We start from the raw sequence: 26540 nt of genomic DNA on the forward strand, positions 1-26540 counted from the left end.
GCTGTCTCTACAAATGTTTTAATTGTCTTCACGTCCATCATTTCAGTCAGTCCCACAAGCAAAGCAGGCAAATCAAATGGTGTTGTCTGAGACTTCAGTTACAAATCATGTAGGGAGAAAAAGATTTTCTCTTTTTTGAAAATTCTTTTTGCTTTCTGCTCACTGACATAGAGGTAAAAGAAAATGACTGCAACTTAAATATGAAAGAACTCTTTACAATTAAATCCACAATTTTATACATTTATCTCACTCATGTGTCAGTGAAAAATCACCAACTAGGACAAAACAGGACAAATTATATGACAGAAGAACCAAAAAACTTAATAAAAAACCTATCCGAGTGTGAAAAGTATGGCACTCTAGGTGTCTTCACATCCTCCTCTTCTGTGTACTTATGTACAACACTGAAAAGAAAAAATGAACAAATTGAAAAAAACTTTTCTAAGTATCATAATAGCAAGTTTTAAAAGCAAGCAGATTTTAGTCTGATACCTCTGCATATTTCAAAGGAATTTTCAAACCACACAATAAATTCTAGAACTATTATAAGACGAATTTTATGACTCTAGACCTGGGTTTGATGTCTTAGAGGACTGTGTTCTGATCTTAGCTATACATCTGACTGGATTTGCAAACCGCAACCAAGGGGATAAAATAAAATGTACGTGAAAGTCTCTGGAATCTTCGAATGTTTTATAATTCTAGGTATAACAATTATGATTGGTGGTTAAAGCAAATTAGTAAATCTACCAGGCCAGACTTCAGATTCAAAATAAAGAATAAATAAAAAATAAGTATTTTCATTCATCTCCTCAATATAATCACTAAACTTCCTGTTTACTTTTTTAATTGCATCAGGATAAACAAGAGCTGAGGAGTTTGTTATTTTGTCTTATTCTGATTCCCTGTAAAGTATCAGCCTTTGGTTTATCCGAAGTTTTGCTCAGCTAGTCCTCTCGTGACCACCCACATGAACTCTTCAGGGTATACTGAATATGTAGTACATGAGAATCAGACCACATCTAATGTCTTGGTCACTAGAGACCAAGCTTTCACCAGAGGTGTACCTCCCCTCCTACCCCCCACGCCTACTCAGACTCTGACAGGTTTGTGCAAAGTGAACATTAAGAGATATCCTGATCAAAGGACATAGCACAGATTAATTAAATAAGCCAGGATCCTCTTTAAGAGCCTAGGATGTGAATTATGGAGCCGATTACCCCATGGAAAAAGTTATATAAAGGAAAGCATCAGAATGACAGTAAAAACATCCCTAGGAAACTGGCCAAGTCCAAGATGTAGTCTGTACATGAAAGGATGCATCCTATCACATCTCACAGAACCTGCAGCTAGCTGACTGCTGTTATCAGCTATACTGAGATGGGGAAAGACCATTAACATTTCTTAGTCAATGGAAAGAGTCAAATAAGAACAATATTAAAAACAGGAAAAGAAATTCTACACATTGGAAGGACTAAAAAGGTATATATATAAAGATATGATGTGACCCCAATGTTCACAGCAGCACTATTTACAATAGCCAAGACATAGAAGCAACCTTGGTGTCCACTGACAGAGGAATGGATAAAGATGTGGTACATATATACAATGGAATATTACTCAGCCATAAAAAAGAATAAAATAATGCCATTTGCAGCAACACAGATGGACCTAGAGATTATCCTACTAAGTGAAATAAGTCAGACAAAGACTAATATCATATGATATCGCTTATAGGTGGAATCTAAAAAAATGATACAAATGAACGTATTTACAAAGCAGAAATAGACTCACAGACAAAGAAAACCAACTTATGGTTACCAAAGAGGAAGTGGGGGGAGGAATAAATTAGGAGTTTGGGATTAGCAGATATAAACTACTATATATAAAATAGATAAACAACAAGATCCTACTATACAGTACAGGGAACTATATTCAGTATCTTACAATAAACTATAATGGAAAAGAATCTGAAAATAATATATATATTCAGTTATATATGCACACATATATGACCGAATCACTTTGCTGCACACCGGAAACTAATACAACACTGTAACTCAATTATACTTTAATAAAAAAATTTTAAATAAAATAAAATGAAGATAGAATGTGAAGCAATATGGTATTGTAAGGATAGGAGGTAGAATAACTACAATGAAAGTCAGGATGTTTAGTTCACAGCAAAGAGATCCAAGTGTTATGGGGGCTGAAGAAGTTATCCAGAACTAAAGAATACACATCAATAAAAAACCCTGAATCAAGAGTCACAGAGCTCCATTTGGGGGATGGGACCAAAAAGTGGGGATGAATCAAGGGATAATTCCCACAGTTTTGATGTCTTCCCTGCCCCCACCCCAAAATTCAAATATGACTTTACTGATAATGTGTTTTTAAACCAGGTACTTGAAAGTAACCATAATAATCGTATCAATAATAAGTTGTTAAAAAAGCTGGGTAACTTCAGAACCACATTTCCTCTTTTGTCATTTCTGCCAAACTAAAGGATACAAATCTCCCACAGAAAAAAAGCATCTGAATGCTTAATAGAGAAACAAGACAAGCTAACTGCCAAACCAAAGGTAGCAGGGAAATAGTGGCCATTCTCAGAGCACCAACCGCCAGTGTGAGAGGCCGTGTTGGGGGAATATAACACACTGTATTCGAGAACAGAGCTCTGGGTCAGTGTACCAAGGCCCCTCAATTCACCATCAACAAAGGGAGGGAGGAAGAGAATTTCTAGTTCCAAAATGCCATGAAGCATCCAAAAAAGAACTAGCCACACTGAAGATCTGAGATGTAATAAGAATTTAAAAACAAAGCAAAACTAAAACTGAACTTTTAAATTATCTAGAAAACATGCTGGTGATCCTATTTTGGATGCGATATAACTGCAGAGTGAAGGGCTGTTACCATTGTTTCCTCGGATAAATGCATCCCCGTACTTATTCTTCAGCTGTCCATTTACATACTCCTCTGTCTGCTCCAAGGCTATATTCATATAGCCATCCAGGCAAGCCAGGACCCCTGGAGATGGATTCAGACAAAGAGAAGACATACAAAGCAGAGTTGAAAATTACAGGGTATACCTTAGAGCTGACAATCTCTTTACTCATTAGCTCTTACATGCTTAATATAAAAACTCACACCGTAAATGAAATTCAATAGAGCAAAGCACAAAAAAGTCTTTGCTCTCTGCCCGTCTGAATGAAAGGCTAAGACTCATACAGCATGAAGGCCGTCATGCACCCACTGCTGGCAGGGAAAACAATGGGCTGCCGCCTCCCTCATTGCATGTGTGGCAACAATGGCAACTTTTAAAGCCTTCACAAAAGTAACACGGTAAGAATATTCCAAGTACGACACCATTCTTTGAGAGCTAGACAGGAGTGGGCAATTATGCAGGAACAAATGATCACTAGCCATGACTCCTCTCATGCCCAGTGGCATTTCTGACTTTGGCCACTAAGTGAAATACGGGTCTGGCAGATTGATCTCGTTCTTTCACAACATCTCCTGCAGCGGATGAATGTACTCCAAGGTTAAGAGGAAGGCTCCACAATCTGTCAGAATAATGGAAAAGAGGAGACAGCAGGTGCTCCTGAAAGAACATCTTAAAGCTGTGACTCCCAGTGAGGAACAGCTTGAGAACACGGGCACCATATTGCTTTATAGCACATCCCTCTCTGCACTGTTCCAGTTAGAATATTTGTAGATCCATACTAATAAGAAAAACAGTAAACGTTCCAGGCAGCTTTCGAGGAAACTGTTCAAGTGAACCTTTTTAATTGTGTTAAGATGGTATCAATTTTGCAAAATTGGACCTGATGATCCTTTTTTAAAAAAGACGAAGATACGTAAACCATTAACTCTGAGCCTCTAACTTCAAGTGGTATTTTCTAGATAGACAACTTAAGTAAAAACAAATACTACAAATGTGATTCAATTAACCAAGTCGATAGCCCCATGTAGTCTCAACTTCATTAATATGCTTCTCACTCCCTGCTTCTGCCCCCATTATCCTCTCAACAAAAGTTTCTTTTCAAAATTTTGTGTGTGTGTAATGAGCTCAAGACAGTAAGCTAACAAAATTCTGCTAGAAGCTGCAAACTTTCGAAGCATCAGAATGCACTGTGAATAATAATAATAATTTCCTATCAAAAGAAAGCTGAAGCTACAACTTTAGTTTCATTCCTGCTGTATTAGTTTATATCTAAACCACAATCATAAATGAGCAAGAAACTTCTGAGACATGATATGCAAATGTTTGAAAATTAATTAAAAGCATTTAAAAATGAAATGTTCCCTTCTAATAAAAATATTCTCATAGCAAAGGTTTTTTAACAAAAAAGGTTCTTGGAGGTTGGGATTATAACCCCCTCCCTTCTCTAAGGGATTAAATTCCAATGAATAACAGAAAACAAGTTTCTTCAAACTTGAAGGGAAATTGCTAGAGAACTGGGTTGTTTCCTTGTTTGTTTTTATTTAACCACATTCTTTATAGTATGCTCTCAATAGTGTACAACGTTTTGCTTTAATAGTATAGAAGCCATGGCCAGACAATCATAAACGGAGAAAAATTAGGGCTACTACTACCCATGGGAAAGGTTGTTGAAACTTACTAGTAAACAAGGAAATATAAATTAAATGAGATATTACTTGTTGCCAATTAGAATGGAAAAGTTGACATTAAAGGCTAACACAAGGGTTGATGAGAACGTAGAGATGAATGAGCCACCTGCCCTGATGGAGGGTCATCTACACCTTCTTTGACTCTGAAACCGTACCCCAGGGAATTTATTATAAAGAGACACTTGGACAAGTGCTTGAGATTCATGTTAAAGGAGCAGTCATTTACATTAGAAAAAAGATTGGTAAACACCTAAATGTCCATTAATAGGACACTGGTTACAAACAAAAACAAAACTGTGGTCCATCCACTCATGGTATTCCTATGTAACCATTAAACACTCCATGTTGTCAGAAAACTGAATGCATTTAATGTTAAAAAAAAATCAGAATGCATGTACAATTGATCCCACTTATGTAAAATTATGCTTATATAGAGACAGATCTAAATGGGTAAGGGTGATTATCTCTGGATGGTAGAATTTGGGGAAGATTTACCTTTCTTGTATATACTTTTCTCCATTATTTGCTTTGAAATTTCTTAAAAATATATATATATGTGTATATATTTCCTTTGAAAATAGAAAATGTTCCCCTAAAGAGTAGGCTGGTGGATCTCCTCAATGAAGGGGGTACTGAGAAGATACTGAACACATGTCGCCACCCTAATCAGCTGTTGGATATTCTCTACGAATCTATTACCTCCTCTGGGCCCATCAAAAGCCCAGGGGTGAGAAGCGGCACACAGAGATGTTATAATATCTCAGTATTCAGTATAAATCCATTGATTCCACTGGAAAAGTCAAATTAAACTGGAGCTACATTATTAATGTCAAGAAACTAAAGCAGTACATAAAAAGCAGAGTATTTTTTAGGAAGGCTTTTGAATCAAGCTTGAGTTTGAGTCCTAGCTCCTCCCTTACTAGGTGGAGATAATCAACAGAGATCTCAAAGGATTTATGTGAAGAGAAAATGAAAATTAAAGTGATTCATGCACACGGGACCCACAGTAAGCTCTCAATAAAATTAAGTTTGCACATGTGGAAAGTGGAAAAATCTCAAGAGATTTCGATCATTACTCAGGAAAGAGACCAGGAATTATTCAGGAAAGAGGCCAAAAAAGGCTTTAAAACTTTGCTAATCAATTAGTTATCCGTATCTGTAAAATAGTCCCAGTAATTTAACATATCTTAATTTTGGAAGATTAGGAATTTAGTTACTGCAAAAAAATGGAATTGGATACCATTCCTTACACAAAGTTAGTTTCAGTAGTGTCAAGCCTCTTAAAAAGAGCATTTCATTTTCTACAAGACCAGAAAGGTGTCTTTGGATACCCCACATATTATATGAGTGAGAAGTTTACACTGAAAAATGATACTGTCTAAATAGTTGCTTGCCAATCTATTTTTTTAACACTTTTATTACAGTAAAACTGCTTTACAATGGTGTGTTGGTTTCTGCTGTATAACAAAGTGAATCAACTATACATATGCATATATCCCCATTTCTCCTCCCACTTGGGTCTCCCTCCCACCCTCCCTATCCCACCCCTCTAGGTGGTCACAAAGCACCCAGCTGATCTCCCTGTGCTTCCCGCTAGCTATCTATTTTACATTTGGTAGTGTATATATGTCCATGTCACTCTCTCACTTCATCCCAGCTTACCTTTCACCCTCTCCGTGGCCTCAACTACATTCTCTACATCTGCGTCTTTATTCCTGTCTTACCTCTAGGTTCTTCAGAACCATTTTTTTTTTTTTTTTTAGATTCCATATGTATGTGTTAGCATACGGTATTTGTTTTTCTCTTTCTGACTTACTTCACTCTGTATGACAGTCTCTAGGTCCATCCGCCTCACTACAAATAACTCAATTTCATCTCTTTTTATTGCTAAGCAATATTCCATTGTAATATATATCCCACATCGTCTTTATCCATTCATCCGTGATGGACACATAGGTTGCTTCCACGTCCTGGCTATTGTAAAAAGAGCTGCAATGAACACTGTGGTACACGACTCTTTTTGAATTATGGTTTTCTCAGGGTATATGCCCAGTAGTGGCATTGCTGGGTTGAATGGTGGTTCTATTTTTAGTTTTTTAAGGAACCTCCATACAGTTCTCCATAGTGGCTGTATCAATTTACATTCCCACCAGCAGTGCAAGAGGGTTCCCTTTTCTCCACACCCTCTACAGCATTTATTCTCTGTAGATTTTCTGATGATGGCCATTCTGACCAGTGTGAGGTAATTCCTCATTGTAGTTTTTACTTGCACTTCTCTAGTGATTACTGACGTTGAGCATCCTTTCACGCGTTTGATGGCAATCTGTATATCTTCTTTGCAGAAATGCCTGTTTAGGTCTTCTGCCCATTTTTGGATTGGGTTGTTTGATTTTTGGTATTGAGCTGCATGAGCTTATTCTATATTTTGGAGATTAATCCTTTGTCAGTTGCTTCATTTGCAAATATTTTCTCCCATTCTGAGAGTTGTCTTTTTGTCTTGTTTCTGGCTTCCTTTGCTGTGCAAAAGCTTTTAAGTTTCATTAGGTCCCCTTTCATTATTTTTGGTTTTATTTTAATTTCTCTAGGAGGTGGGTCAAAAGGGATCTTGCTGTGATTTATGTCACAGAGTGTTCTCTCTATGTTTTCCTCTAAGAGTTTGATAGTATCTAGCCTTACATTTAGGCCTTTAATCCATTTTGAGTTTATTTTTGTGTATGGTGTTAGGGAGTGTTCTAATTTCATTCTTTTACATGTAGTTGTCCAGTTTTCCCAGCACCACTTATTGAAGAGGCTGTCTTTTCTCCATTGTATATTCTTGCCTCCTTTATGAAAAATAAGGTGACCATATGTGCATAGGTTTACCTCTGGGCTTTCTATCCCGTTCCATTGATCTATATTTCTGTTTTTGTGTCAGTACCATACTGTCTTCATTACTGTAGCTTTGTAGTATAGTCTGAAGTCAGGGAGCCTGATTCCACAAGCTCCATTTATCTTTCTCAAAACTGCTTAGGCTATTCGGGGTATTTTGTGTTTCCATACAAATTGTGAAATTTTTGCTCTAGTTCTGCAAAAAATGTCACTGGTAGGTTGATAGGGATTGCACTGAATCTGTAGATTGCTTTGGGTAGTATAGTCATTTTCAGAATGTTATTTCTCCCAATCCAAGAATGTGGTATATCTCTCCAACTGTTTAATTTCTCTCATCAGTGTCTTATAGTTTTCTGCATACAGGTCTTTTGTCTCCCTAGATAGGTAAATTCCTAGGTATTTTATTCTTTCTGTTGCAATGGTAAACGGGAGTGTTTCCTTAATTTCTCTTTCAGATTTTTCATTATTTGTGTATAGGAATGCAAGAGATTTCTGTGCATTAATTTTCCATCCTGCAACTTTACCAAATTCATTGATTAGCTCTAGTAGTTTTCTGGTAGAGTCTTTAGGATTCTCTAAGTACAGTATCATGTCATCTGCAAACTGTGACAGCTTTACTTCTCTGCCGATTTGGATTCCTTTTATTTCTTTTTCTTCTTTGATTGCTGTGGCTAAAACTTCCAACACTATGTTGAATAATGGTGGAGAAAGTGGGCAACCTTGTCTTCTTCCTGATCTTCGTGGAAATGGTTTCAGTTTTTCACCATTGAGAATGATGTTGGCTGTGGGTTTATCATATATGGCCTTTATTATGTTGAGGTAAGTTCCCTCTATACCTACTTTCTGGCGGGTTTTTATCATAAATGTGTTGAATTCTGTCGAAAGATTTTTCTGCATCTATTGAGATGATCATATGATTTTTTTCCTTCAATTTGTTAATATGGTGTTATCACATTGAATGAATTGAAGAATTCTTGCATCCCTGGGATAAACCCCACTTGATCATGGTGTTTGATCCTTTTGATATGCTGTTGGATTCTGCTTGCTCGCATTTGTTGAGGATATTTGCATCTATGTTCATCAGTGATATTGGCCAGTATTTTCTTTCTTTGTGACACCTTTGTCTGTTTTTGGTATCAGGGTGATGGAGGCCTCGTAGTATGAGTTTGGGAGTGTTCCTCCCTCTGCTATATTTTGGAAGAGTTTGAGAAGGATAGGTGTTAGCTCTTCTCTAAATGTTTGATAGAATTCGCCTGTGAAGCCATCTGGTCCTCGGCTTTTGTTTGTTGGCAGATTTTTATTGACAGTCTCAATTTCAGTGCTTGTTGATTGGTCTGTTTATATTTTCTATATCTTCCTGGTTCAGTCTTGGAAGGTTGTGCTTTTCTAAGAATTTGTCCATTTCTTCCGGGTTGTCCATTTTACTGGCATATAACTGCTTGTAGTAATCTCTCATGATCCTTTATATTTCTGCAGTGTCTGTTCTTATTCCTCCTTTTTTATTTCTAATTGTATTGATTCGAGTCTTCTCCCTTTTTTTCTTGATGAGTCTGGCTAATGGTTTGTCAATATTGTTTATCTTCTCAAACAACCAGCTTTTAGTTTTATAGATCTTTGCTCTTGTTTCCTTCATTTTTTTTCCATTTATTTCTCATCTGATCTTTATGACTTCTTTCCTTCTGCTACTTTTGGGTTTTTTTTGTTCTTCTTTCTCTAATTGCTTTAGGTGTAAGGTTAGGTTGTTTAGTTGAGATTTTTTCTGTTTCTTGAGGTAGGATTGTATTGCTATAAACTTCCCTCTTAGAACTGCCTTTGCTGCTTCCCATAGGTTTTGGGTCATTGTGTTTTCACTGTCATTTGTTTCTAGGTATTTGCTGATTCCCTCTTTGATTTCTCCAGTGATCTCTTTGGTATTTAAGAGTGTACTGTTTAGCCTCCAACTGTTTGTATTTTTTACAGATTCTTTTCCTGTAACTGATATCTAGTCTCATAGTGTTGTGGTCGGAAAACATACTTGATACAATTTCAGTTTTCTTAAATTTACCAGGGCTTCATTTGTGACCCAAGAAATGATCTATCCTGGAGAACATTCCATGAGCACTTGAGAAGAAAGTGTACTCTGTTGATTTTGGATGGAATGTCCTAAAAATATCAATTGTTTAATGTGTCATCTAAAGCTTGTGTTTCCTTATTTATTTTCACTTTGGATGATCTGTCCGTTGGTGAAAGTGGGGTGTTAACATCCCTTACTATGATTGTGTTCCTGTCGATTTCCCCTTTAATGGCTGCTAGCATTTGCCTTATATATTGAGGGGTTCCTATGCTGGGTGCATAAAGATTTACAATTGTTATATCTTCTTATTCGATTGATCCCTTGATCATTATGTAGTGTCCTTGTCGCTTGTAATAGTCTTTATTTTAAAGTCTATTTTGTCTCATCTGAGAATTGCTACTCCAGCTTGCTTTTGATTTCCATTTGCATGGAATATCTTTTTCCATCTTCTCACTTTCAGTCTGTATATGTCCCTAGGTCTGAAGTGGGTCTCTTGTAGACAGAATGTATATGGCTCTTGTTTTTGTATCCATTCAGCCAGTCAGTGTCTTTTGGTTGCAGCATTTAATCCATTTACATTTAAGGTAGTTTTCAATATGTATGTTCCTATTACCATTTTCTTAACTGTTTTAGGTTTGTTATTGTAGGTCTTTTCCTTCTCTTGTGTTTCCTGCCTAGAGAAGTTCCCTTAGAATTTGTTGTAAAGCTGGTTTGGTGGCGCTAAATTCTCTTAGCTTTTGCTTGTCTGTAAAGGTTTTAATTTCTCTGTCAAATCTGAATGAGATCCTTGCTGGGTAGAGTAATCCTGTTTGTAGTTTTTTCCCTTTCATCACTTTAAACATGTTCTGCCACTCCCTTCCAGCTTGCAGGGTTTCCACTGAGAGATCAGCCGTTAACCTTATGGGGATTCCCTTGTACGTTATTTGTTGTTTTTCCCTTGCTGCTCTTAATATTTTTTCTTTGTATTGAATTTTTGATAGTTTGATTAATATGTTTCTTGTGTTTCTCCTTGGATTTATCCTGTATGGGACTCTCTGCACTCTCTGCACTTCCTGGACTTGATTATCTATTTCCTTTCCCATATTAGGGAAGTTTTCAACTATAATCTCTTCAAATATTTTCTCAGTCCATTTCTTTTTCTCTTCTTCAGGGAGCCCTATAATTCGAATGTTGGTGTGTTTAATGTTGTCCCAGAGGTCTCTGAGACTGTCCTCAATTCTTTTCATTCTTTTTTCTTTATTCTGCTCTGCAGTAGTTATTTCCACTATTGGACCTTCCGGGTCACTTATCTGTTCTTCTGCCTCAGTTATTCTGCTACTGATTCCTTCTAGAGAATTTTTAACTTCACTTACTGTGTTGTTCATCACTGTGTTTTCCTCCTTAGTTTTTCTAGGTCCTTGGTAAATGTTTCTTGTATTTTCTCCAATCTATTTCTAAGACTTGGGATCATCTTTACTATCATTACTCTGAATTCTATTTCAGGTAGACTGCCTATTTCCTCTTCATTTGTTTGGTCTGGTGGATTTTTACTTTGCTCCTTCATCTGCTGTGTATTTCTCTGTCTTCTCATTTTGCTTAACTGCAGGCTGCAGGTTCATATTTCCCACTGTTTTTGGTGTCTGCCCCCAGTGGCTAAGGCTGGTTCAGGGGACTGGCGCCTGTGCCTGTGTCCTGGTGGATGAGGCTGGTTCTTTTCTTTCTGGTGGGCAGGTCCGCATGTGGTGGTGTGCTTTGGGGTGTCTGTGAACTTATTATGATTTTAGGCAGCCTCTCTGCTAATGGGTGGGGCTGTGCTCCTGTCTTGCTAGTTGTTTGTCATAGGGTGTCCAGCACTGTAGCTTGTCGGCTGTTGAGTGGAGCTGGGTCTTAGCGTTGAGATGGGGAATCCCTGGGAGCGCTTTCGCTATTTGATAGTACGTGGGACCAGGAGGTCTCTGGTGGTCCAATGTCCTGAACTCGGCTCTCCCACCTAAGAGGCTCAGGCCTGACACCTGGCCAGAGCACCAAGACCTGTCAGACACTCGGCCAGGTACGTGGGGAGTTTCTTGCCTTTTGGGAAGTCTGAGGTATTCTGCCAGCGTTCAGTAGGTGTCCTGTAGCAGTTGTTCCACATGTAGATGTATTCTTCATGTATTTGTGGGGAGGAAGGTGATCTGCACATCTTACTCCTCTGCCGTCTTGAAGATCCCTCCCGTTGCTTGCCAATCTTGACTGCTTCCACAAAAACAAATGCTGCTGGGCCAAGGAGTTCTTTAGTATCCGGTTATTCAAGCCTGTCACCAGGGGATGCAGGCACACCAATCTCAAAGCAAAGACAGGAGACAGGAGCCCCAGATCACGCAAGTCAGAGGAACACGCTCTGCTGTCAGAGTTGTCTCTAAAATGAACCATCTCAGAAGTAGAAAAAGAAATGGGTATAGGGGCATCCTTGGTGGCGCAGTGGTTGAGAGTCCGCCTGCCGATGCAGGGGACACGGGTTCGTGCCCCGGTCCGGGAAGATCCCACATGCTGTGGAGCGGCTGGGCCCGTGAGCCATGGCCGCTGAGCCTGCGTGTTTGGAGCCTGTGCTCCACAACGGGAGAGGCCACAGCAGTGAGAGACCCACATACCGCAAAAAAAAAAAGAAAAAAAAGGAATGGGTATAGAAACTGTTGACAACCAATGCTTTTTTGGTCTACTGGGTACTTCAAAGAGGTTAATAAAAAGCAGTTAAGTCACCTTCACTTCTTTAGTGAACACCAGTAAGGATGAAGCATGGAAATCTTACCTCGGTAATCCACTCCGGAATTTAATTTTACCACAACTGGTCGTCCGATGATTTGCTTCAGGAAGTCACTGGGTGTTTGCTTCCGCAGACTCATTTTAACAATCCTGATCAGAAATCTGAAAGGGAGAAATAAAGGTAAAGACAAAAGTTAATTATTCAACAAAAAAGCCTGGAAGCCCTTAATGTATTTATAGGAAATCAAGTGTCAAAGGACCACGTGCAAAGAGCCAACACTACTCCACCACCACACCCAGAGCACGGCAGCTAACGTGATTCCAGTTCTTACCTGGAGCCAGATACTAAGCTAAGCGTTTGACACACGTTACCTCATTAGGCCCACAAGGATCCTCAGACACAGCCTCACCACAGAAGAGTCCTGTGATTCCAGAGCCCCTGTTCTTAACCACTTGTGACCACTGTGTCCGCAGTCAACATACCCACGACCACCATGACCACCGCCACCACTTACCCAACGCTCACTTCATGCTGAGCGCTCTGCTAAGATCCTTAGAAATACTGTCAAATTTAATCTTTACAAGAACCCTGGGAAGAAGGTCTTCATATTCCCATGAAATTAAAGGCTGCTGATGAAATTAAAGGCCCAGAAGGATGAAATTACGTGCCCACAAATGTGAGGGGGATCAACATTCAAGTTCCAATCAGGCATGTTTTTCTGGTTTGTTTTTTTTGGGGGGGGGGGGTGGTTCACGGGCCTCTCACTGTTGTGGCCTCTCCCGCTGCAGAGCACAGGCTCCAGACACACAGGCTCAGTGGCCGTGGCTCAAAGGCCTAGCAGCTCTGCGGCATGTGGGATCTTCCCGGACCAGGGCACAAACCCGTGTCCCCTGCATCGGCAGGCGGACTCTCAACCACTGCACTACCAGGGAAGCCCTCAGGCATGTTTTAAAGCCACTGTTTACATAATGTTTATATAGTATTTACAACAGCTGATTGTAAACACTATATGCCAAAACAGTAACTCCAGAAAGGATAATAATCATAACTGAGAGCCAATATTTGAGTGTACTACAGGCCGGCACTTATGTAAGCACTTTACATGTATTAATCCACTTAGAGCTCACTGAGGTAGGTATTCTTTTAACCTCATTTTACAGATGACTAGACACAGAAAGGGCTAAACATCCTCGTCAAGGTAACATAGCCAGTAAATACATGGCCAGCCCATGTCTTAATCACACCTTTATGCAGCCTCCTGAAAGCTGCTAATGTAGCCAAATATTTTTATTATATTATGTTAATTATAGCAGATATACACTCTATAACAAAGTAAAAAATCTTAAAAATCAAGTATAATAGGAATCTAAAATAGGGAAAGAGCATTACGTACCCAAATCAATCACAGACATACATAGCTACCCATCACTCCTTTCAAAACTCATCCTGTTTTGTAAGTTCTCTATATCAAAATATTTTGATAAACAAACGTAACAAAACGTAACTGTTACTTAAATTAAAACTTTGGAAATTAATTATTCTGTTTCAGTCAAATTCAGCATCAATTTTATTTAGTAGCCATATAAACATTCACATTTAAAAATTAGTATGAATACAATACTTGAAGGACTCTCCTCAAGAACTCAAGTTGTGGGGCTTCCCTGGTGGCACAGTGGTTGAGAATGTGCCTGCCAATGCGGGGGACATGGGCTCGAGCCCTGGTCGGGGAGGATCCCACGTGCCTCAGAGCACCTAGGCTCGTGCACCACAGCTACTAAGCCTGCGCTCTAGAGCCTGCGAACCACAACTACTGAGCCCGCGTGCCACAACTACTAAAGCCCACACACCTAGAGCCCACATACTGCAACAAGAGAAGCCACCGCAATGAGAAGCCTGTGCACCACAGCGAAGAGTGGCCCCCGCTCGCCGCCACTAGAAAAAGCCTGCACGCAGCAACAAAGACCAAACACAGCCAAAAGTAAATAAATTAATTTTTTAAAAAATCAAGTTTTTTCTTGTTTTGTTTTCAATCAAACCTTTCACTAAACATTCTTCCATAAATAGCACTGGTTATTTCACTCCAAGTCTATCCACTCAATGATCTGAATTCAGGTTTAAGATGATTGTTTGGAGATTTTCTCAATGTAAATCCATGCAGACTCAGCAGTTTGGATAAACTAGAATGCTAGATTATTGGCTTTTCATTTGTTTAACAATTATGTGTATGGACACGCCCTGCAAGAAAAAAATTTAAATGTACACACAGGCTCTAACCTTAAAGAACTTAGAATCTAGAAGAACTTAAACTCTTGTTTAAAGGGCGTGAGTAAACAAAAATGATCGTAATTTAAGTAAAATAATTTTCTTTAGGGCTTCCCTGGTGGCGCAGTGGTTGAGAGTCTGCCTGCCGATGCAGGGGAAACGGGTTCGTGCCCCAGTCCGGAAAGATCCCACATGCCACGGAGCAGCTGGGCCCGTGAGCCACAGCCACTGAGCCTGCGCGTCCGGAGCCTGTGCTCCGCAACGGGAGAGGCCACAGCAGTGAGAGGCCCACGTACCACAAAAAAAGAAAAAAAAATTTCTTTAAACAAGAAAAGTCAATATCTCAAGTTAAACAAAAGAAAATACAAATTTCAAAAACTATTCTTGATGTGGGGCTGACATTTGGTCTATCCAATCCATCTCCTCAAGGTTTGAAGGATTTTTAAAATGTGATCATATAATTATTCTGCTTGGCAAATTTTAATTTTTCCACTGAATTGCCAGTTTATTTGTTTAGCTACACTGTCTCAACAGATAACTGAAATTACGACTACTATTCAGGACAATCACTATTCATTCATGACTCAGACCACACAACATTATTTATGGTGTTTTGAGCTCACGAAGAAAATTACAAAGTAAATACTGTAGCAGATTCAATACATTTAATGACATTAGTAAAAGGAAACACATCTTCCCATTTATCTACAAAGTGCTTTATTTCTGTCTTCAACATGCATTGTTCTGTAGCTGGACAGGTCTACAGACATGCTGAAGGCCCCACAGAGACTCATTCACTGAGACTTAGGTTCATTTCCCGTCAGATGCTAAGTCTCATTGTGCCAGCTTCTTCATCTACAAACTTGAGAGAAAACTAGTTTATTTTGTGCTAAAAAACCCACTAAGATGCATTCTGATGTGAAAATCTATTATTAACTACCTTGTCCAAAGTTAAAAGTTAATGACAGCAGATGACAGAGCAAGGTAAAAACCCAGCAGACCAAACGAAGAGGAAATAGGCAGTCTACCTGAAATAGAATTCAGAGTAATGATAGCAAAGATGATCCAAAATCTTGGAAATAGAATAGAGAAAATACAAGAAACGTTTAACAAGGACCTTGAAGAACTAAATAGCAAACAAACAATGATGAACAACACAATAAATGAAATTAAAAATTCTCTAGAAGGAATCAATAGCAGAATAACTGAGGCAGAAGAATGGATAAGTGACCTGGAAGATAAAATAGTGGAAAAAACTACTGCAGAGTAGAATAAAGAAAAAAGAATGAAAAGAATTGAGGACAGTCTCAGAGACCTCTGGGACAACATTAAACACACCAACATTCGAATTATAGGGCTCCCTGAAGAAGAGAAAAAGAAATGGACTGAGAAAATATTTGAAGAGATTATAGTTGAAAACTTCCCTAATATGGGAAAGGAAATAGATAATCAAGTCCAGGAAATGCGGAGAGTGCAGAGAGTCCCATACAGGATAAATCCAAGGAGAAACACAAGAAACATATTAATCAAACTATCAAAAATTCAATACAAAGAAAAAATATTAAGAGCAGCAAGGGAAAAACAAGAAATAACATACAAGGGAATCCCCATAAGGTTAACGGCTGATCTCTCAGCAGAAACTCTGCAAGCCAGAAGGGAGTGGCAGAACATGTTTAAAGTGATGAAAGGGAAAAAACTACAAACAGGATTACTCTACCCAGCAAGGATCTCATTCAGATTTGACGGAGAAATTAAAACTTTTACCGACAAGCAAAAGCTAAGAGAATTTAGCACCACCAAACCAGCTTTACAACAAATTCTAAAGGAACTTCTCTAGGCAGGAAACACAAGACAAGGAAAAGACCTACAATAACAAACTCAAAACAATTAAGAAAATGGTAATAGGAATATACATATTGATAACTACCTTAAATGTAAATGGATTAAATGCTGCAACCGAAAGACACCGACTGGCTGAATGGATACAAACACAAGACCTATATATATGGTGTCTACAAGAGACTCACTTCAGACTTAGGGATCCATATACACTGAAAGTGAGAGGATGGAAAAAGATATTCCATGCAAATGGAAATCAAAAGCAAGCTGGAGTAGCAATTCTCAGATCAGACAAAACTTTAAAATAAACTCTATTACAACAGACAAAGAAGAACACTACATACTGATCAAGGGATCAATCCAAGAAGAAGATATAACAATTGTAAATCTTTATGCACCCAACATAGGAGCAACTCAATACATAAGGCAAATGCTAACAGCCATAAAAGGGGAAATCGACAGGAACACAATCATAGTAGGGGACTTTAACACCCCACTTTACCAACAGACAGATCATCCAAAATGAAAATAAATAAGGAAACACAAGCTTTAAATGACACATTAAACATGATGGACTTAATTGATATTTATAGGACATTCCATCCAAAACAACACAATACACTTTCTTCTCAAGTGCTCATGGAACATTCTCCAGGATAGATCATATCTTGGGTCACAAATGAAGCCTTGGTAAATTTAAGAAAACTGAAATTGTATCAAGTATGTTTTCCGACCACAACACTATGAGACTAGGTATCAATCAGAGGAAAATATCCGTAAAAAATACAAACAGATGGAGGCTAAACAGTACACTACTAAATAACCAAGACATCACTGAAGAAATCAAAGAGGAAATCAAAAATATCTGGAAACAAATGACAATGAAAACACAACGACCCAAAACCTACGGGATGCAGCAAAAGCAATTCTAAGAGGGAAGTTTATAGCAATACAATCCTACCTCAAGAAACAGGAGGGCTTCCCTGGTGGCGCAGTGGTTGAGAACCTGCCTGCTATTGCAGGGGACACGGGTTCGAGCCCTGGTCTGGGAGGATCTCACATGCCGCGGAGCAACTAGGCCCGTGAGCCACAACTACTGAGCCTGCGCGTCTGGAGCCTGTGCTCCGCAATGAAAGGCCGCGATAGTGAGAGGCCCGCGCACCGCAATGAAGAGTGGCCCCCGCTTGCCACAACTAGAGAAAGCCCTTGCACAGAAACGAAGACCCAACACAGCAAAAATAAATAAATTAATAAACTCCTACCCCCAACATCTTATTAAAAAAAAAAAAAAAAAAGAAACAGGAAACATCTCAAATAAACAACCTAACCTTACACATAAAGCAATTAGAGAAAGAAGAATAAAAAAACCCCAAAATTAGCAGAAGGAAAGAAATCATAAAGATCAGATGAGAAATAAATGAAGGAAAAGAAGAGCAAAGATCTATAAAACTAAAAGCTGGTTCTTTGAGAAGATAAACAAAATTGATAAACCATTAGCCAGACTCATCAAGAAAAAAAGGGAAGAGATTCAAAGCAATAGAATCAGAAATGAAAAAGGAGAAGCAAGAACGGACACTGCAGAAATATAAAGGATCATGAGAGATTACTACAAGCAATTATATGCCAATAAAATAGACAACCTGGAAGAAATGGACAAATTCTTAGAAAAGCACAACCTTCCAAGACTGAACCAGGAAGAAATAGAAAATATGAACAGACCAATCACAAGCACTGAAATTGAAACTGTGATTAAAAATCTTCCAGCAAATAAAAGCCCAGGACCAGATGGCTTCACAGGTGAATTCTATCAAACAAGCTAACACCTAACCTTCTCAAACTCTTCCAAAATATAGCACAGGGAGGAACACTCCCAAACTCATACTACGAGGCCAACATCACCCTGATACCAAAAGCAGACAAAGATATCACAAAGAAAGAAAATACTGGCCAGTACCACTGATGAACATAGATGCAAAAATCCTCAACAAAATGCGAGCAAACAATCCAACAGCACATTAAAAGGATCATACACCATGATCAAGTGGGGTTTATCCCAGGGATGCAAGGATTCTTCAATATACGCAAATCGATCAATGTGATACACCATATTAGCAAATTGAAGGAGAAAAATCATATGATCATCTCAATAGATGCAGAAAAATCTTTCAACAAAATTCAACACATTTATGATATAAACCCGCCAGAAAGTAGGTATAGAGGGAACTTACCTCAACATAATACAGGCCTTATATAACAAACCCACAGCCAACATCATTCTCAATGATGAAAAACTGAAACCATTTCCACTAAGATCAGGAAGAAGACAAGGTTGCCCACTCTCTCCACCATTATTCAACATAGTGTTGGAAGTTTTAGCCACAGCAATCAGAGAAGAAAAAGAAATAAAAGGAATCCAAATCGGTAAAGAAGAAGTAAAGCTGTCACTGTTTGCAGATGACATGACACTGTACAAAGAGAATCCTAAAGACTCTACCAGAAAACTACTAGAGCTAATCAGCGAATTTGATAAAGTTGCAGGATACAAAATCAATGCACAGAAATCTCTTGCATTCCTATACACTAATGATGAAATAACTGAAAGAGAAATTAAGGAAACACTCCCATTTACCACTACAACCAAAAGAATAAAATACCTAGGAATAAACCCACCTAAGGAGACAAAAGACCTGTATGCAGAAAACTATAAAACAGCGATGAAAGAAATTAAACATTTGGAGAGATATACCATGTTCCTGGATTGGAAGAAATAACATTGTGAAAATGACTATACTACTACTACTATACTACAAAGCAATCTCCAGATTCAGTGCAATACCTATCAACCTACCAATGGCATTTTTCACAGAACTGGAACAAAAAATTTCACAATTTGTATGGAAACACAAAACACCCCGAATAGCCAAAGCAATCTTGAGAAAGAAAAACAGAGCTGGTGGAAGCAGGCTCCCTGACTTCCGACTATACTACAAAGCTGCAGTAATCAAGACAGTATGGTACCGGCACAAAAACAGAAAGATAGATTAATGGAACAGGATAGAAAGCCCAGAGGTAAACCCATGCACATATGGTCACCTTATTTTTCATAAAGGAGGCAAGAATATACAATGGAGAAAAGACAGCATTTCAATAAGTGGTGCTGGCAAAACTGGACAGCTACATGTAAAAGAATGAAATTAGAACACTCCCTAACACCATACACAAAAATAAACTCAAAATGGATTAAAGACCTAAATGTAATAAGACCAGACACTATAAAACTCTTAGAGGAAAACATAGGCAGAACACTCTATGACATAAATCACATCAAGATTCTTTTTACCCACCTCCTAGAGAAATGAAAATAAAAGCAAAAATAAACAAATAGGACCTAATGAAACTTAAAAGCTTTTCCACAGCAGAGGAAACCATAAACAAGACAAAAAGACAATACTCAGAATGGGAGAAAATATTTGCAAATGAAGCAACTGACAAAGGATTAATCTCCAAAATATAGAAGAGGCTCATGCAGCTCAATATCAAAAAAACAAACCCATCCAAAAATGGGCAGAAGACCTAAACAGACATTTCTTTAAAGAAGATATACAGATTGTCAACAAACACATGAAAGGATGCTCAACATCAGTAATCACTAGAGAAATGCAAATCAAAACTACAATGAGGAATTACCTCACACTGTTCAGAATGGCCATCATCAAAAAATCTACAAAGAATAAATGCTGTAGAGGGTGTGGAGAAAAGGGAACCCTCTTGCACTGCTGGTGGGAATGTAAATTGATACAGCCACTATGGCGAACAGTATGGAGGTGCCTTAAAAAACTAAAAATAGAACTACCATTCAACCCAGCAATGCCACTACTGGGCATATACCCTGAGAAAACCATAATTCAAAAAGAGTCATGTACCACAGTGTTCATTGCAGCTCTATTTACAATAGCAAGGACATGGAAGCAAGCTAAGTGTCCATCAACAGATGAATGGATAAAGAAGATGTGGGATATATATACAATGGAATATTACTCAGCAATAAAAAGAAATGAAATTGAGTTATTTGTAGTGAGGTGGATGGATCCTGAGACAGTCATACAGAGTGAAGTAAGTCAGAAAGAGAAAAACAAATACCGTATGCTAACACATATATATGGAATCTAAAAAAAAAAAAATTGGTTCTGAAGAACCTAGGGGCAGAACAGGAATAAAGACGCAGACGTAGAGAATGGACTCGAGGACACTGGGACAAAGTGAGAGAGTGGCATGGACTTATATACACTATCAATATAAAATAGATAGCTAGTGCGAAGCAGCTGCATAGCACAGGGAGATCAGCATGGTGCTTTGTGACCACCTAGAGGGGTGGGATAGGGAAGGTGGGAGGGAGACACAAGAGGGAGGAGATATGGGGATATATGTATATGTATAGCTGATTCACTTTGTTATAAAGCAGAAACACACTATTGAAAGCAATTATACTGCAATAAAGAAGTTAAAAAAAAAAGTTAATGGAAGAGAACAGTTCTGAAAGTTTCTGAGATGCTCTTCCTGGGTTAGGATCCTCAAATAAAATTTTCCATTTTTTAGAAAAAAGAAAAAAGTTAAAGACAGATGAAAGAATACAAACCTAGACTGATAGTTGCTTAACTGATGATATTAGTTATTTTTTAAAATGTTATTAATACTATCTTTCCTCACCTTTTAAAAAAGCATGGACATACTCTTGTTCTAAACTCATCAAAGATCATGCCTCTGCCATTAAGTCTCACCTCTACTCCAATTAACATCAATCTCTTCCTGAAGGCATTCAACGCTTCAAATTTTTATGCAGCACCTACCTGTCAGGCACTTAGGCTGGGGATGTAACACCTATAAGATGTGGCCTTGGGCCCTCAGAGTTGACACTCCAAAGGGGACAGAAACATACAAATGGCAAAGTTTTTAAAAAGCTGTATGCATTTGGATAAAATGATGCAGAGAACAGCACATACGGAAGAGTGGCTTACACCAGGCCTTGGAGATCAAAGAAAGATTTCGGGACGTGAACCTGAGCTGAGTATGGAGGGAAAGGAGTCCACCAGCCTAAAAGGAGAGAAATCTTAGCAAAGGTATTAGACAGTGTTTGGGTTTGAGGGGAGAATGCCACCTTGGCAAGAAGGACAAGCAGCAGCTGCAGAAGGAAGCAGGGCCACCATCATGGGATCAGAGCAAGTCAGGCTGAGAGCGCAGCCCTGAGCCTCTAGGCCAGTTTCCCAAAAGTGAATCATCTGCATCGCCTGGAGATCCTGATTCGGTAGTTCTGGGGCAGGACCCAGAATCTGTCTGCAAAAGCACAGGAGACGCCTATGAACTGGCAAGCATGGGAAATACTTGTGTCAGTGATGGGGACCCTGGGAAGGTCTGAAGCAGAGACTTGCATGATTGCAGACAGGCCCTCTCACTTGGTTCTGCCGTCAGAGTTTCCCATTTGGTTACCTGTCACTATTTACTCTCTTTTATATGCTTTACTTTTTTTAAATAGGAGTCTTTGCTCCCTCACAGGACTGGAAGCCACGTGAAAGGAGAGACTAGTACCAAGCTTCTCATTTACTCTCTAGAACATCGACATTGTGCTAAATCTCTTGAAAAAAAATTTGTTTTAGTTATTTGTAAAGAGGATGGTTGCTTCAAACACATTTTATCCATCACTTTAGGAGAGTGTATCTTTTACGTTTGTCTTCATTAGGCTTCCGTGGTACTCCCTGTTACTTAATGACTCGTCCATAAATCCATTTTGTATGAGTCAATTGGTCTCGATACCACAATTTTTCCCATGACTTGGCTCACGTAAGTTTAAATCTTTTAAATTGGATAAGGCAGAAGGAACAGTTCTGACTGTTTCTGAAGGAAGAAAAAAGCCTCTTGAACCACAAACATATAAGAGGAAAAAGGCTTTCTTGCTTCAGGGTCACCTTGATAAAACTTCTCTTCAAAATTAAAGCCATAATCACCCTCTAGGCCTCCTCTCCCTTCCCTGACTCCTACTCGGGATTTTAAATGACCTATTTTCATAAATGGCTATTAAGTCAAAAGCAGTATATTTTCTGGCAGAAGCTACTGAGAGGTCTGGTACAAGAACATCTGCCTACTGCCTTGCAGAGATTTTTTTAATTAGAAGAATGGGGAGGAAAAAAGAAACAAATTTTATTCATCCACTATGTGCCAGGCCACACTAGATTCCTCAGCAATTCACATAGCAGCCCTGTGAGGGGGTGAGCAGAACTAAGGCTTGACCCCAAAGCCGAAGCCCTTTCAGAGGTTCAGCTGCCCTTCTGAATAGGTGTTAAACCTGGGGAATGGCCATAGAGACAGTGAGAGATCTCTCTGGAGAGTAGCAGTACTGAGGAGAAAACACCGAAAGTGACAAAGTCCTGTAAATTAGCCTGTGACGATATTTTAAAATGGTCAAACAGAAAGAAATAAACAAGGAGACTTGCAAATCCTTGTTTCTTGGCAATGTTCACTGTAAACTTTCACCTACTCTTGAAGTATTTACAGTTTAGGGTGAAAAAAATTGAAAAGGAAAAAAACTGCAATGAAACCCAATACTACAACCCAAGTAAACGCAGCTGTAGACTAACACATCATTGTCAGAGAGGGCATGAGACACGGAGACACACAGCTCTCTCTATATCTCCCTTCCGAGACAGCGGATACGCTGCCCTCTTCCGAAGGCTCCAGACCAATCCCTCCTCCCCACCCACAGGGGGCTACCTTCCTCCCCTCTCTCCCGGGGGGCACGCTGAGCTGGCCCTCTGCGCACCCAGAGCGCCTCTCTCCACTCGCAGTCACTGCCCTGGGCGGCTGTTTTGCAGTTTTCCTGTTTGCTGACCAGTCTCCCACACTGGGTTCTAAGCTTCTCGGGGACGAGGAAAATGTGTTACTCATTTAGTAACCCTGGTACCTAAGCACACTGCCCAGGCCTGAGGAAGCAGCCCTTAGGCAGTGCCAAGGAAAAGCCCTGTCCCTTCCCCTCCTCTCCCAGCTATGGGCACAGTGATGAGTACAGCATCATCCATGCATGTAAACAGCTATAACCTAGTAATATCTCTATTACTGACCACCAAATTAAAGAAAGATGGAGAAAACAGAAACGTTTCTGTGTTGTCCAAGAAACAGCTGCACCCGAATCAACACAGATGGCTTGTTAAATGCAGATTCCTGAAGCCAGCTCCCAGTCAGACTCTCTAGGTAAGGAACACTGGAGTTTATGTTGTATAAAGTTCCCCAAATAATTTCCATAAGCAAGTGGTTCTCCACCAGCAGTACTTTTAAACCCCACCCTCAGGGACATTCAGAAATGTCTGAAGACATTTTAGATTCTCTTGACTGCGGAGCGTGGTGCCACTGATGTCTAGTAGGTAGAGGCCAGGGATTCGGCTTAACACTCTACAAAGCATAGGACGGCGGTCCTCCACAACGAAGGATGATCTGCCCCCAAACATCAGCTGAGGTTGAGAGACTCTGTTATAAGCCCTAAAACCACTGTTCTCTGATCTTAAGGCAACAAGTTTTTAAAAAACCTTCAAGGGTTAACAAATGAGAACCAACAGCTAAGTTCTAACCACATGACAGAGTATAAATCATAACTTATTAGATATTTTATTCCAACATATAAAGAATATGAAAACAACTGTCAAAAAAAATCTTGACGGGATTGCCATTCCAAATAATGAATTTCTAGTCCTGACCATGAAAACGTCACTTTTCCCATTTTTCAGTGCTACAGATCACTCAGATGATTACAATCTCTGTTACCTGGCCCAAATCTGAAACCGTAGAATATGAAAAAATATATATACATATTATATATAGATACAAATTATACATACATAGCTGAGTCACTTTTGCTGTACACCTGAAACTAACACAATATTGTAAGTCAACTACACTTCAATAAAAAAAATAAACTGTTGAATAATCCAAGTGATGTAAACATCTTCTAAAATTCTAATACTAAGAACGTCACAGTTCAGTGAGAGACCACCTGCTGCAGCATAAAGAGTACTCACTTGGGATGCGGGAACCCTGAGTTCTAATCCCAGCTCTGCTACTTAATTAGCTGTGTGCCTTGGATAACTCATCATTTCACCTCTCAGGCCCCAGGTTCCTTATCTGCAAAATAAAGGAGTTATGCCAGACGATCACTTAAGGGATCATCCTGCTCTAACATTCAGTCAGGGCCTATGCAGTAACTCCAAAAATACAAATACACACACACAATAACATCCTCTGAAGAGTCCTGCACAAAATTCAAGCAAGTGGAATTGCCACGTAACACTATATTAAAAAAAAAAAAAAAATCCAAAGAGGCTCAACCTTGCCAGTTGATATCCTAGAAAAGAATTACTTTTGGTGAAAAAGGCACAAACGTGAATGATGGAAACTGCTAAAACTGTTTTTGGCAAACAATCTGGCCACGTGTATGAAGACCTAAAAAAGACCCCACAAGATCACAGCATCTATTCTAATAATTTCACTCTGCAGAATCAGTCCAAGTTAATCATCTGAAATACTTTTTTTAAAAAACGTTTATCAAAGTATTACCTGGAATACTAAAATGAAGCAAAAATTCACAAACACCCTAAATGCCCCACAGCCGGGAAATGGTTAAATAATGGATAGGATTTATACAATGATGACTTAGGTAGCCAATCAAAAGAAAATACAAAATTAGAAATTATACTTAGGAATGATTTCTAAATGAAAGTGAAAAACTAAATATACTGGTAAGTGATAAAATGGGTACAGCCTTAGCTCAAATACAAACTAGCCCAGAACAGAGACTGTAGGCGGAAGGGTGCCATGAACGTTATTTTCTTCACTAAACGTTTCTGTATTTCCAATTTTTCTATAACCGTCTTGTATTAATAAGGGGTAGGGAAAGGACACACCAAATCACTCTCGAGATTATCTGCATCATCCCAGTTCTAGACACCTTAAACGAAAATACGGGCTGACCGCGCGCGCACACGCCTGCTCACAAAACCCGTGGAGACAGGACTTAAAACCATGCAACTATGGGCATCCCCAACCTGACAACTCGGGAAGGTGGCCTAGTCCAGCCCTTAATTCCTGGGAGTCAGGCGCAGCCACCCCGATGCAGCGGAGGCCAAGCAATCCCAGGCGAAGCCTGGCCCTGTGTTCGGGTCTGCTTTCCCGCCGAATCCCCGGGCTCATGTCGGGCTTCCCAGCGTACTTCGACCACCATGAGCGGTCTCGGAAGCCACCTCGTGGGGCCCGGCCAAAGCCGTTCCTCCCCGCGCGATGTACGCTGCCCTCGGGGTGGGGTTCTCAGGACCGAGCTCGGGAAGCCCGGCGCCGGCGGTCCCAGATCTCCCGGGCACGACAGGCGCCGAGGAGCGAGCGTGAGCGCGGGGACCCGCCACCCGCAGGCTCCGAAGTCCGCGCTCGCTCGCGGGCCCTCCAGGGTCTGCAGGCCCGGCCCGGGGATGCTGCTCACTAACCCTGCCCGGGACGACGGAACACTGAGGCCTCGGACTGCCCGCGCGGCCGCATGGCTCACCTCGCGGCCGGGATCAGCACCCCGACTCCGGGCACCCCACAAGCCCGGCCTCGGCCGACCAACCAGGCGAAACCGAAACTGAAATCGCCGAGGCTGCGGCGCTTTTCTGTCTCAGCCAATCATTGCTTTCCATCACTACGGCAGCCGCGAGGACCGAAAAGCCCCACCGCGCCAGAGCGCGCTAATCCCAGAATCCTGGTTTGCCTGAAGGTGAAGTTGGCGCCCCGGAGTCAAGGTGGAAAGCGCTGGGGCTTTTTTCTAACAGAAAGCAAACACCACCAGTCCTCCCTCCCCCACTCCCGCAAAGGAAAAAGCAACACTGGAAGGGATATTTTAACCAGGATTACTTTTAGGCAGAAATGTTAAAAAATAACTTGAAGGCATAAGAAACTGGAATTCACTGCGAAAGTAATGTCTATACATACTCAAGAAACGCCCTGAATTTGAATAATTAAATACAAATAAATAAATAAGACAAGCAGTCTCGGACCTTTAAATCCACTTTTGGATTTTGCTTAAATGTGTGAAGACGAAGTCTTTCTTAGCAAGAAATTGTTTCCATAGCGACGATAATCGACACAAAAAATTAA

At 39.8% G+C, this 26540-nt stretch overlaps 1 protein-coding gene across 3 annotated transcripts; it reads right to left on the reverse strand.

Moving 5' to 3' along the window:
* Positions 1-26030, reverse strand: LSM6 (LSM6 homolog, U6 small nuclear RNA and mRNA degradation associated). 3 transcript variants are annotated; one of them, XM_032633713.1, is made up of 5 exons: positions 25951-26030; positions 24437-24539; positions 12321-12436; positions 2914-3027; positions 1-404 (listed from the first exon to the last, which is right to left on the reverse strand). In XM_032633713.1, the coding sequence occupies exons 3-5, from the start codon at positions 12412-12414 to the stop codon at positions 370-372; spliced, it is 243 nt and encodes an 80-aa protein (XP_032489604.1). In that variant the 5' UTR covers positions 12415-12436; positions 24437-24539; positions 25951-26030; the 3' UTR covers positions 1-369. The 3 variants fall into 3 exon arrangements, with proteins under 3 accessions (XP_032489604.1, XP_032489603.1, XP_032489605.1); XM_032633712.1 differs by lacking the exon at positions 24437-24539 and having other exon boundaries at positions 25951-26028; XM_032633714.1 differs by lacking the exons at positions 24437-24539; positions 25951-26030 and adding an exon at positions 25892-25913.
* Between the last annotated feature and the right edge of the window lie 510 nt (positions 26031-26540).

The sequence above is a fragment of the Phocoena sinus genome, chromosome 5, assembly GCF_008692025.1.
Source record: "Phocoena sinus isolate mPhoSin1 chromosome 5, mPhoSin1.pri, whole genome shotgun sequence".
NCBI lineage: Eukaryota > Metazoa > Chordata > Mammalia > Artiodactyla > Phocoenidae > Phocoena > Phocoena sinus.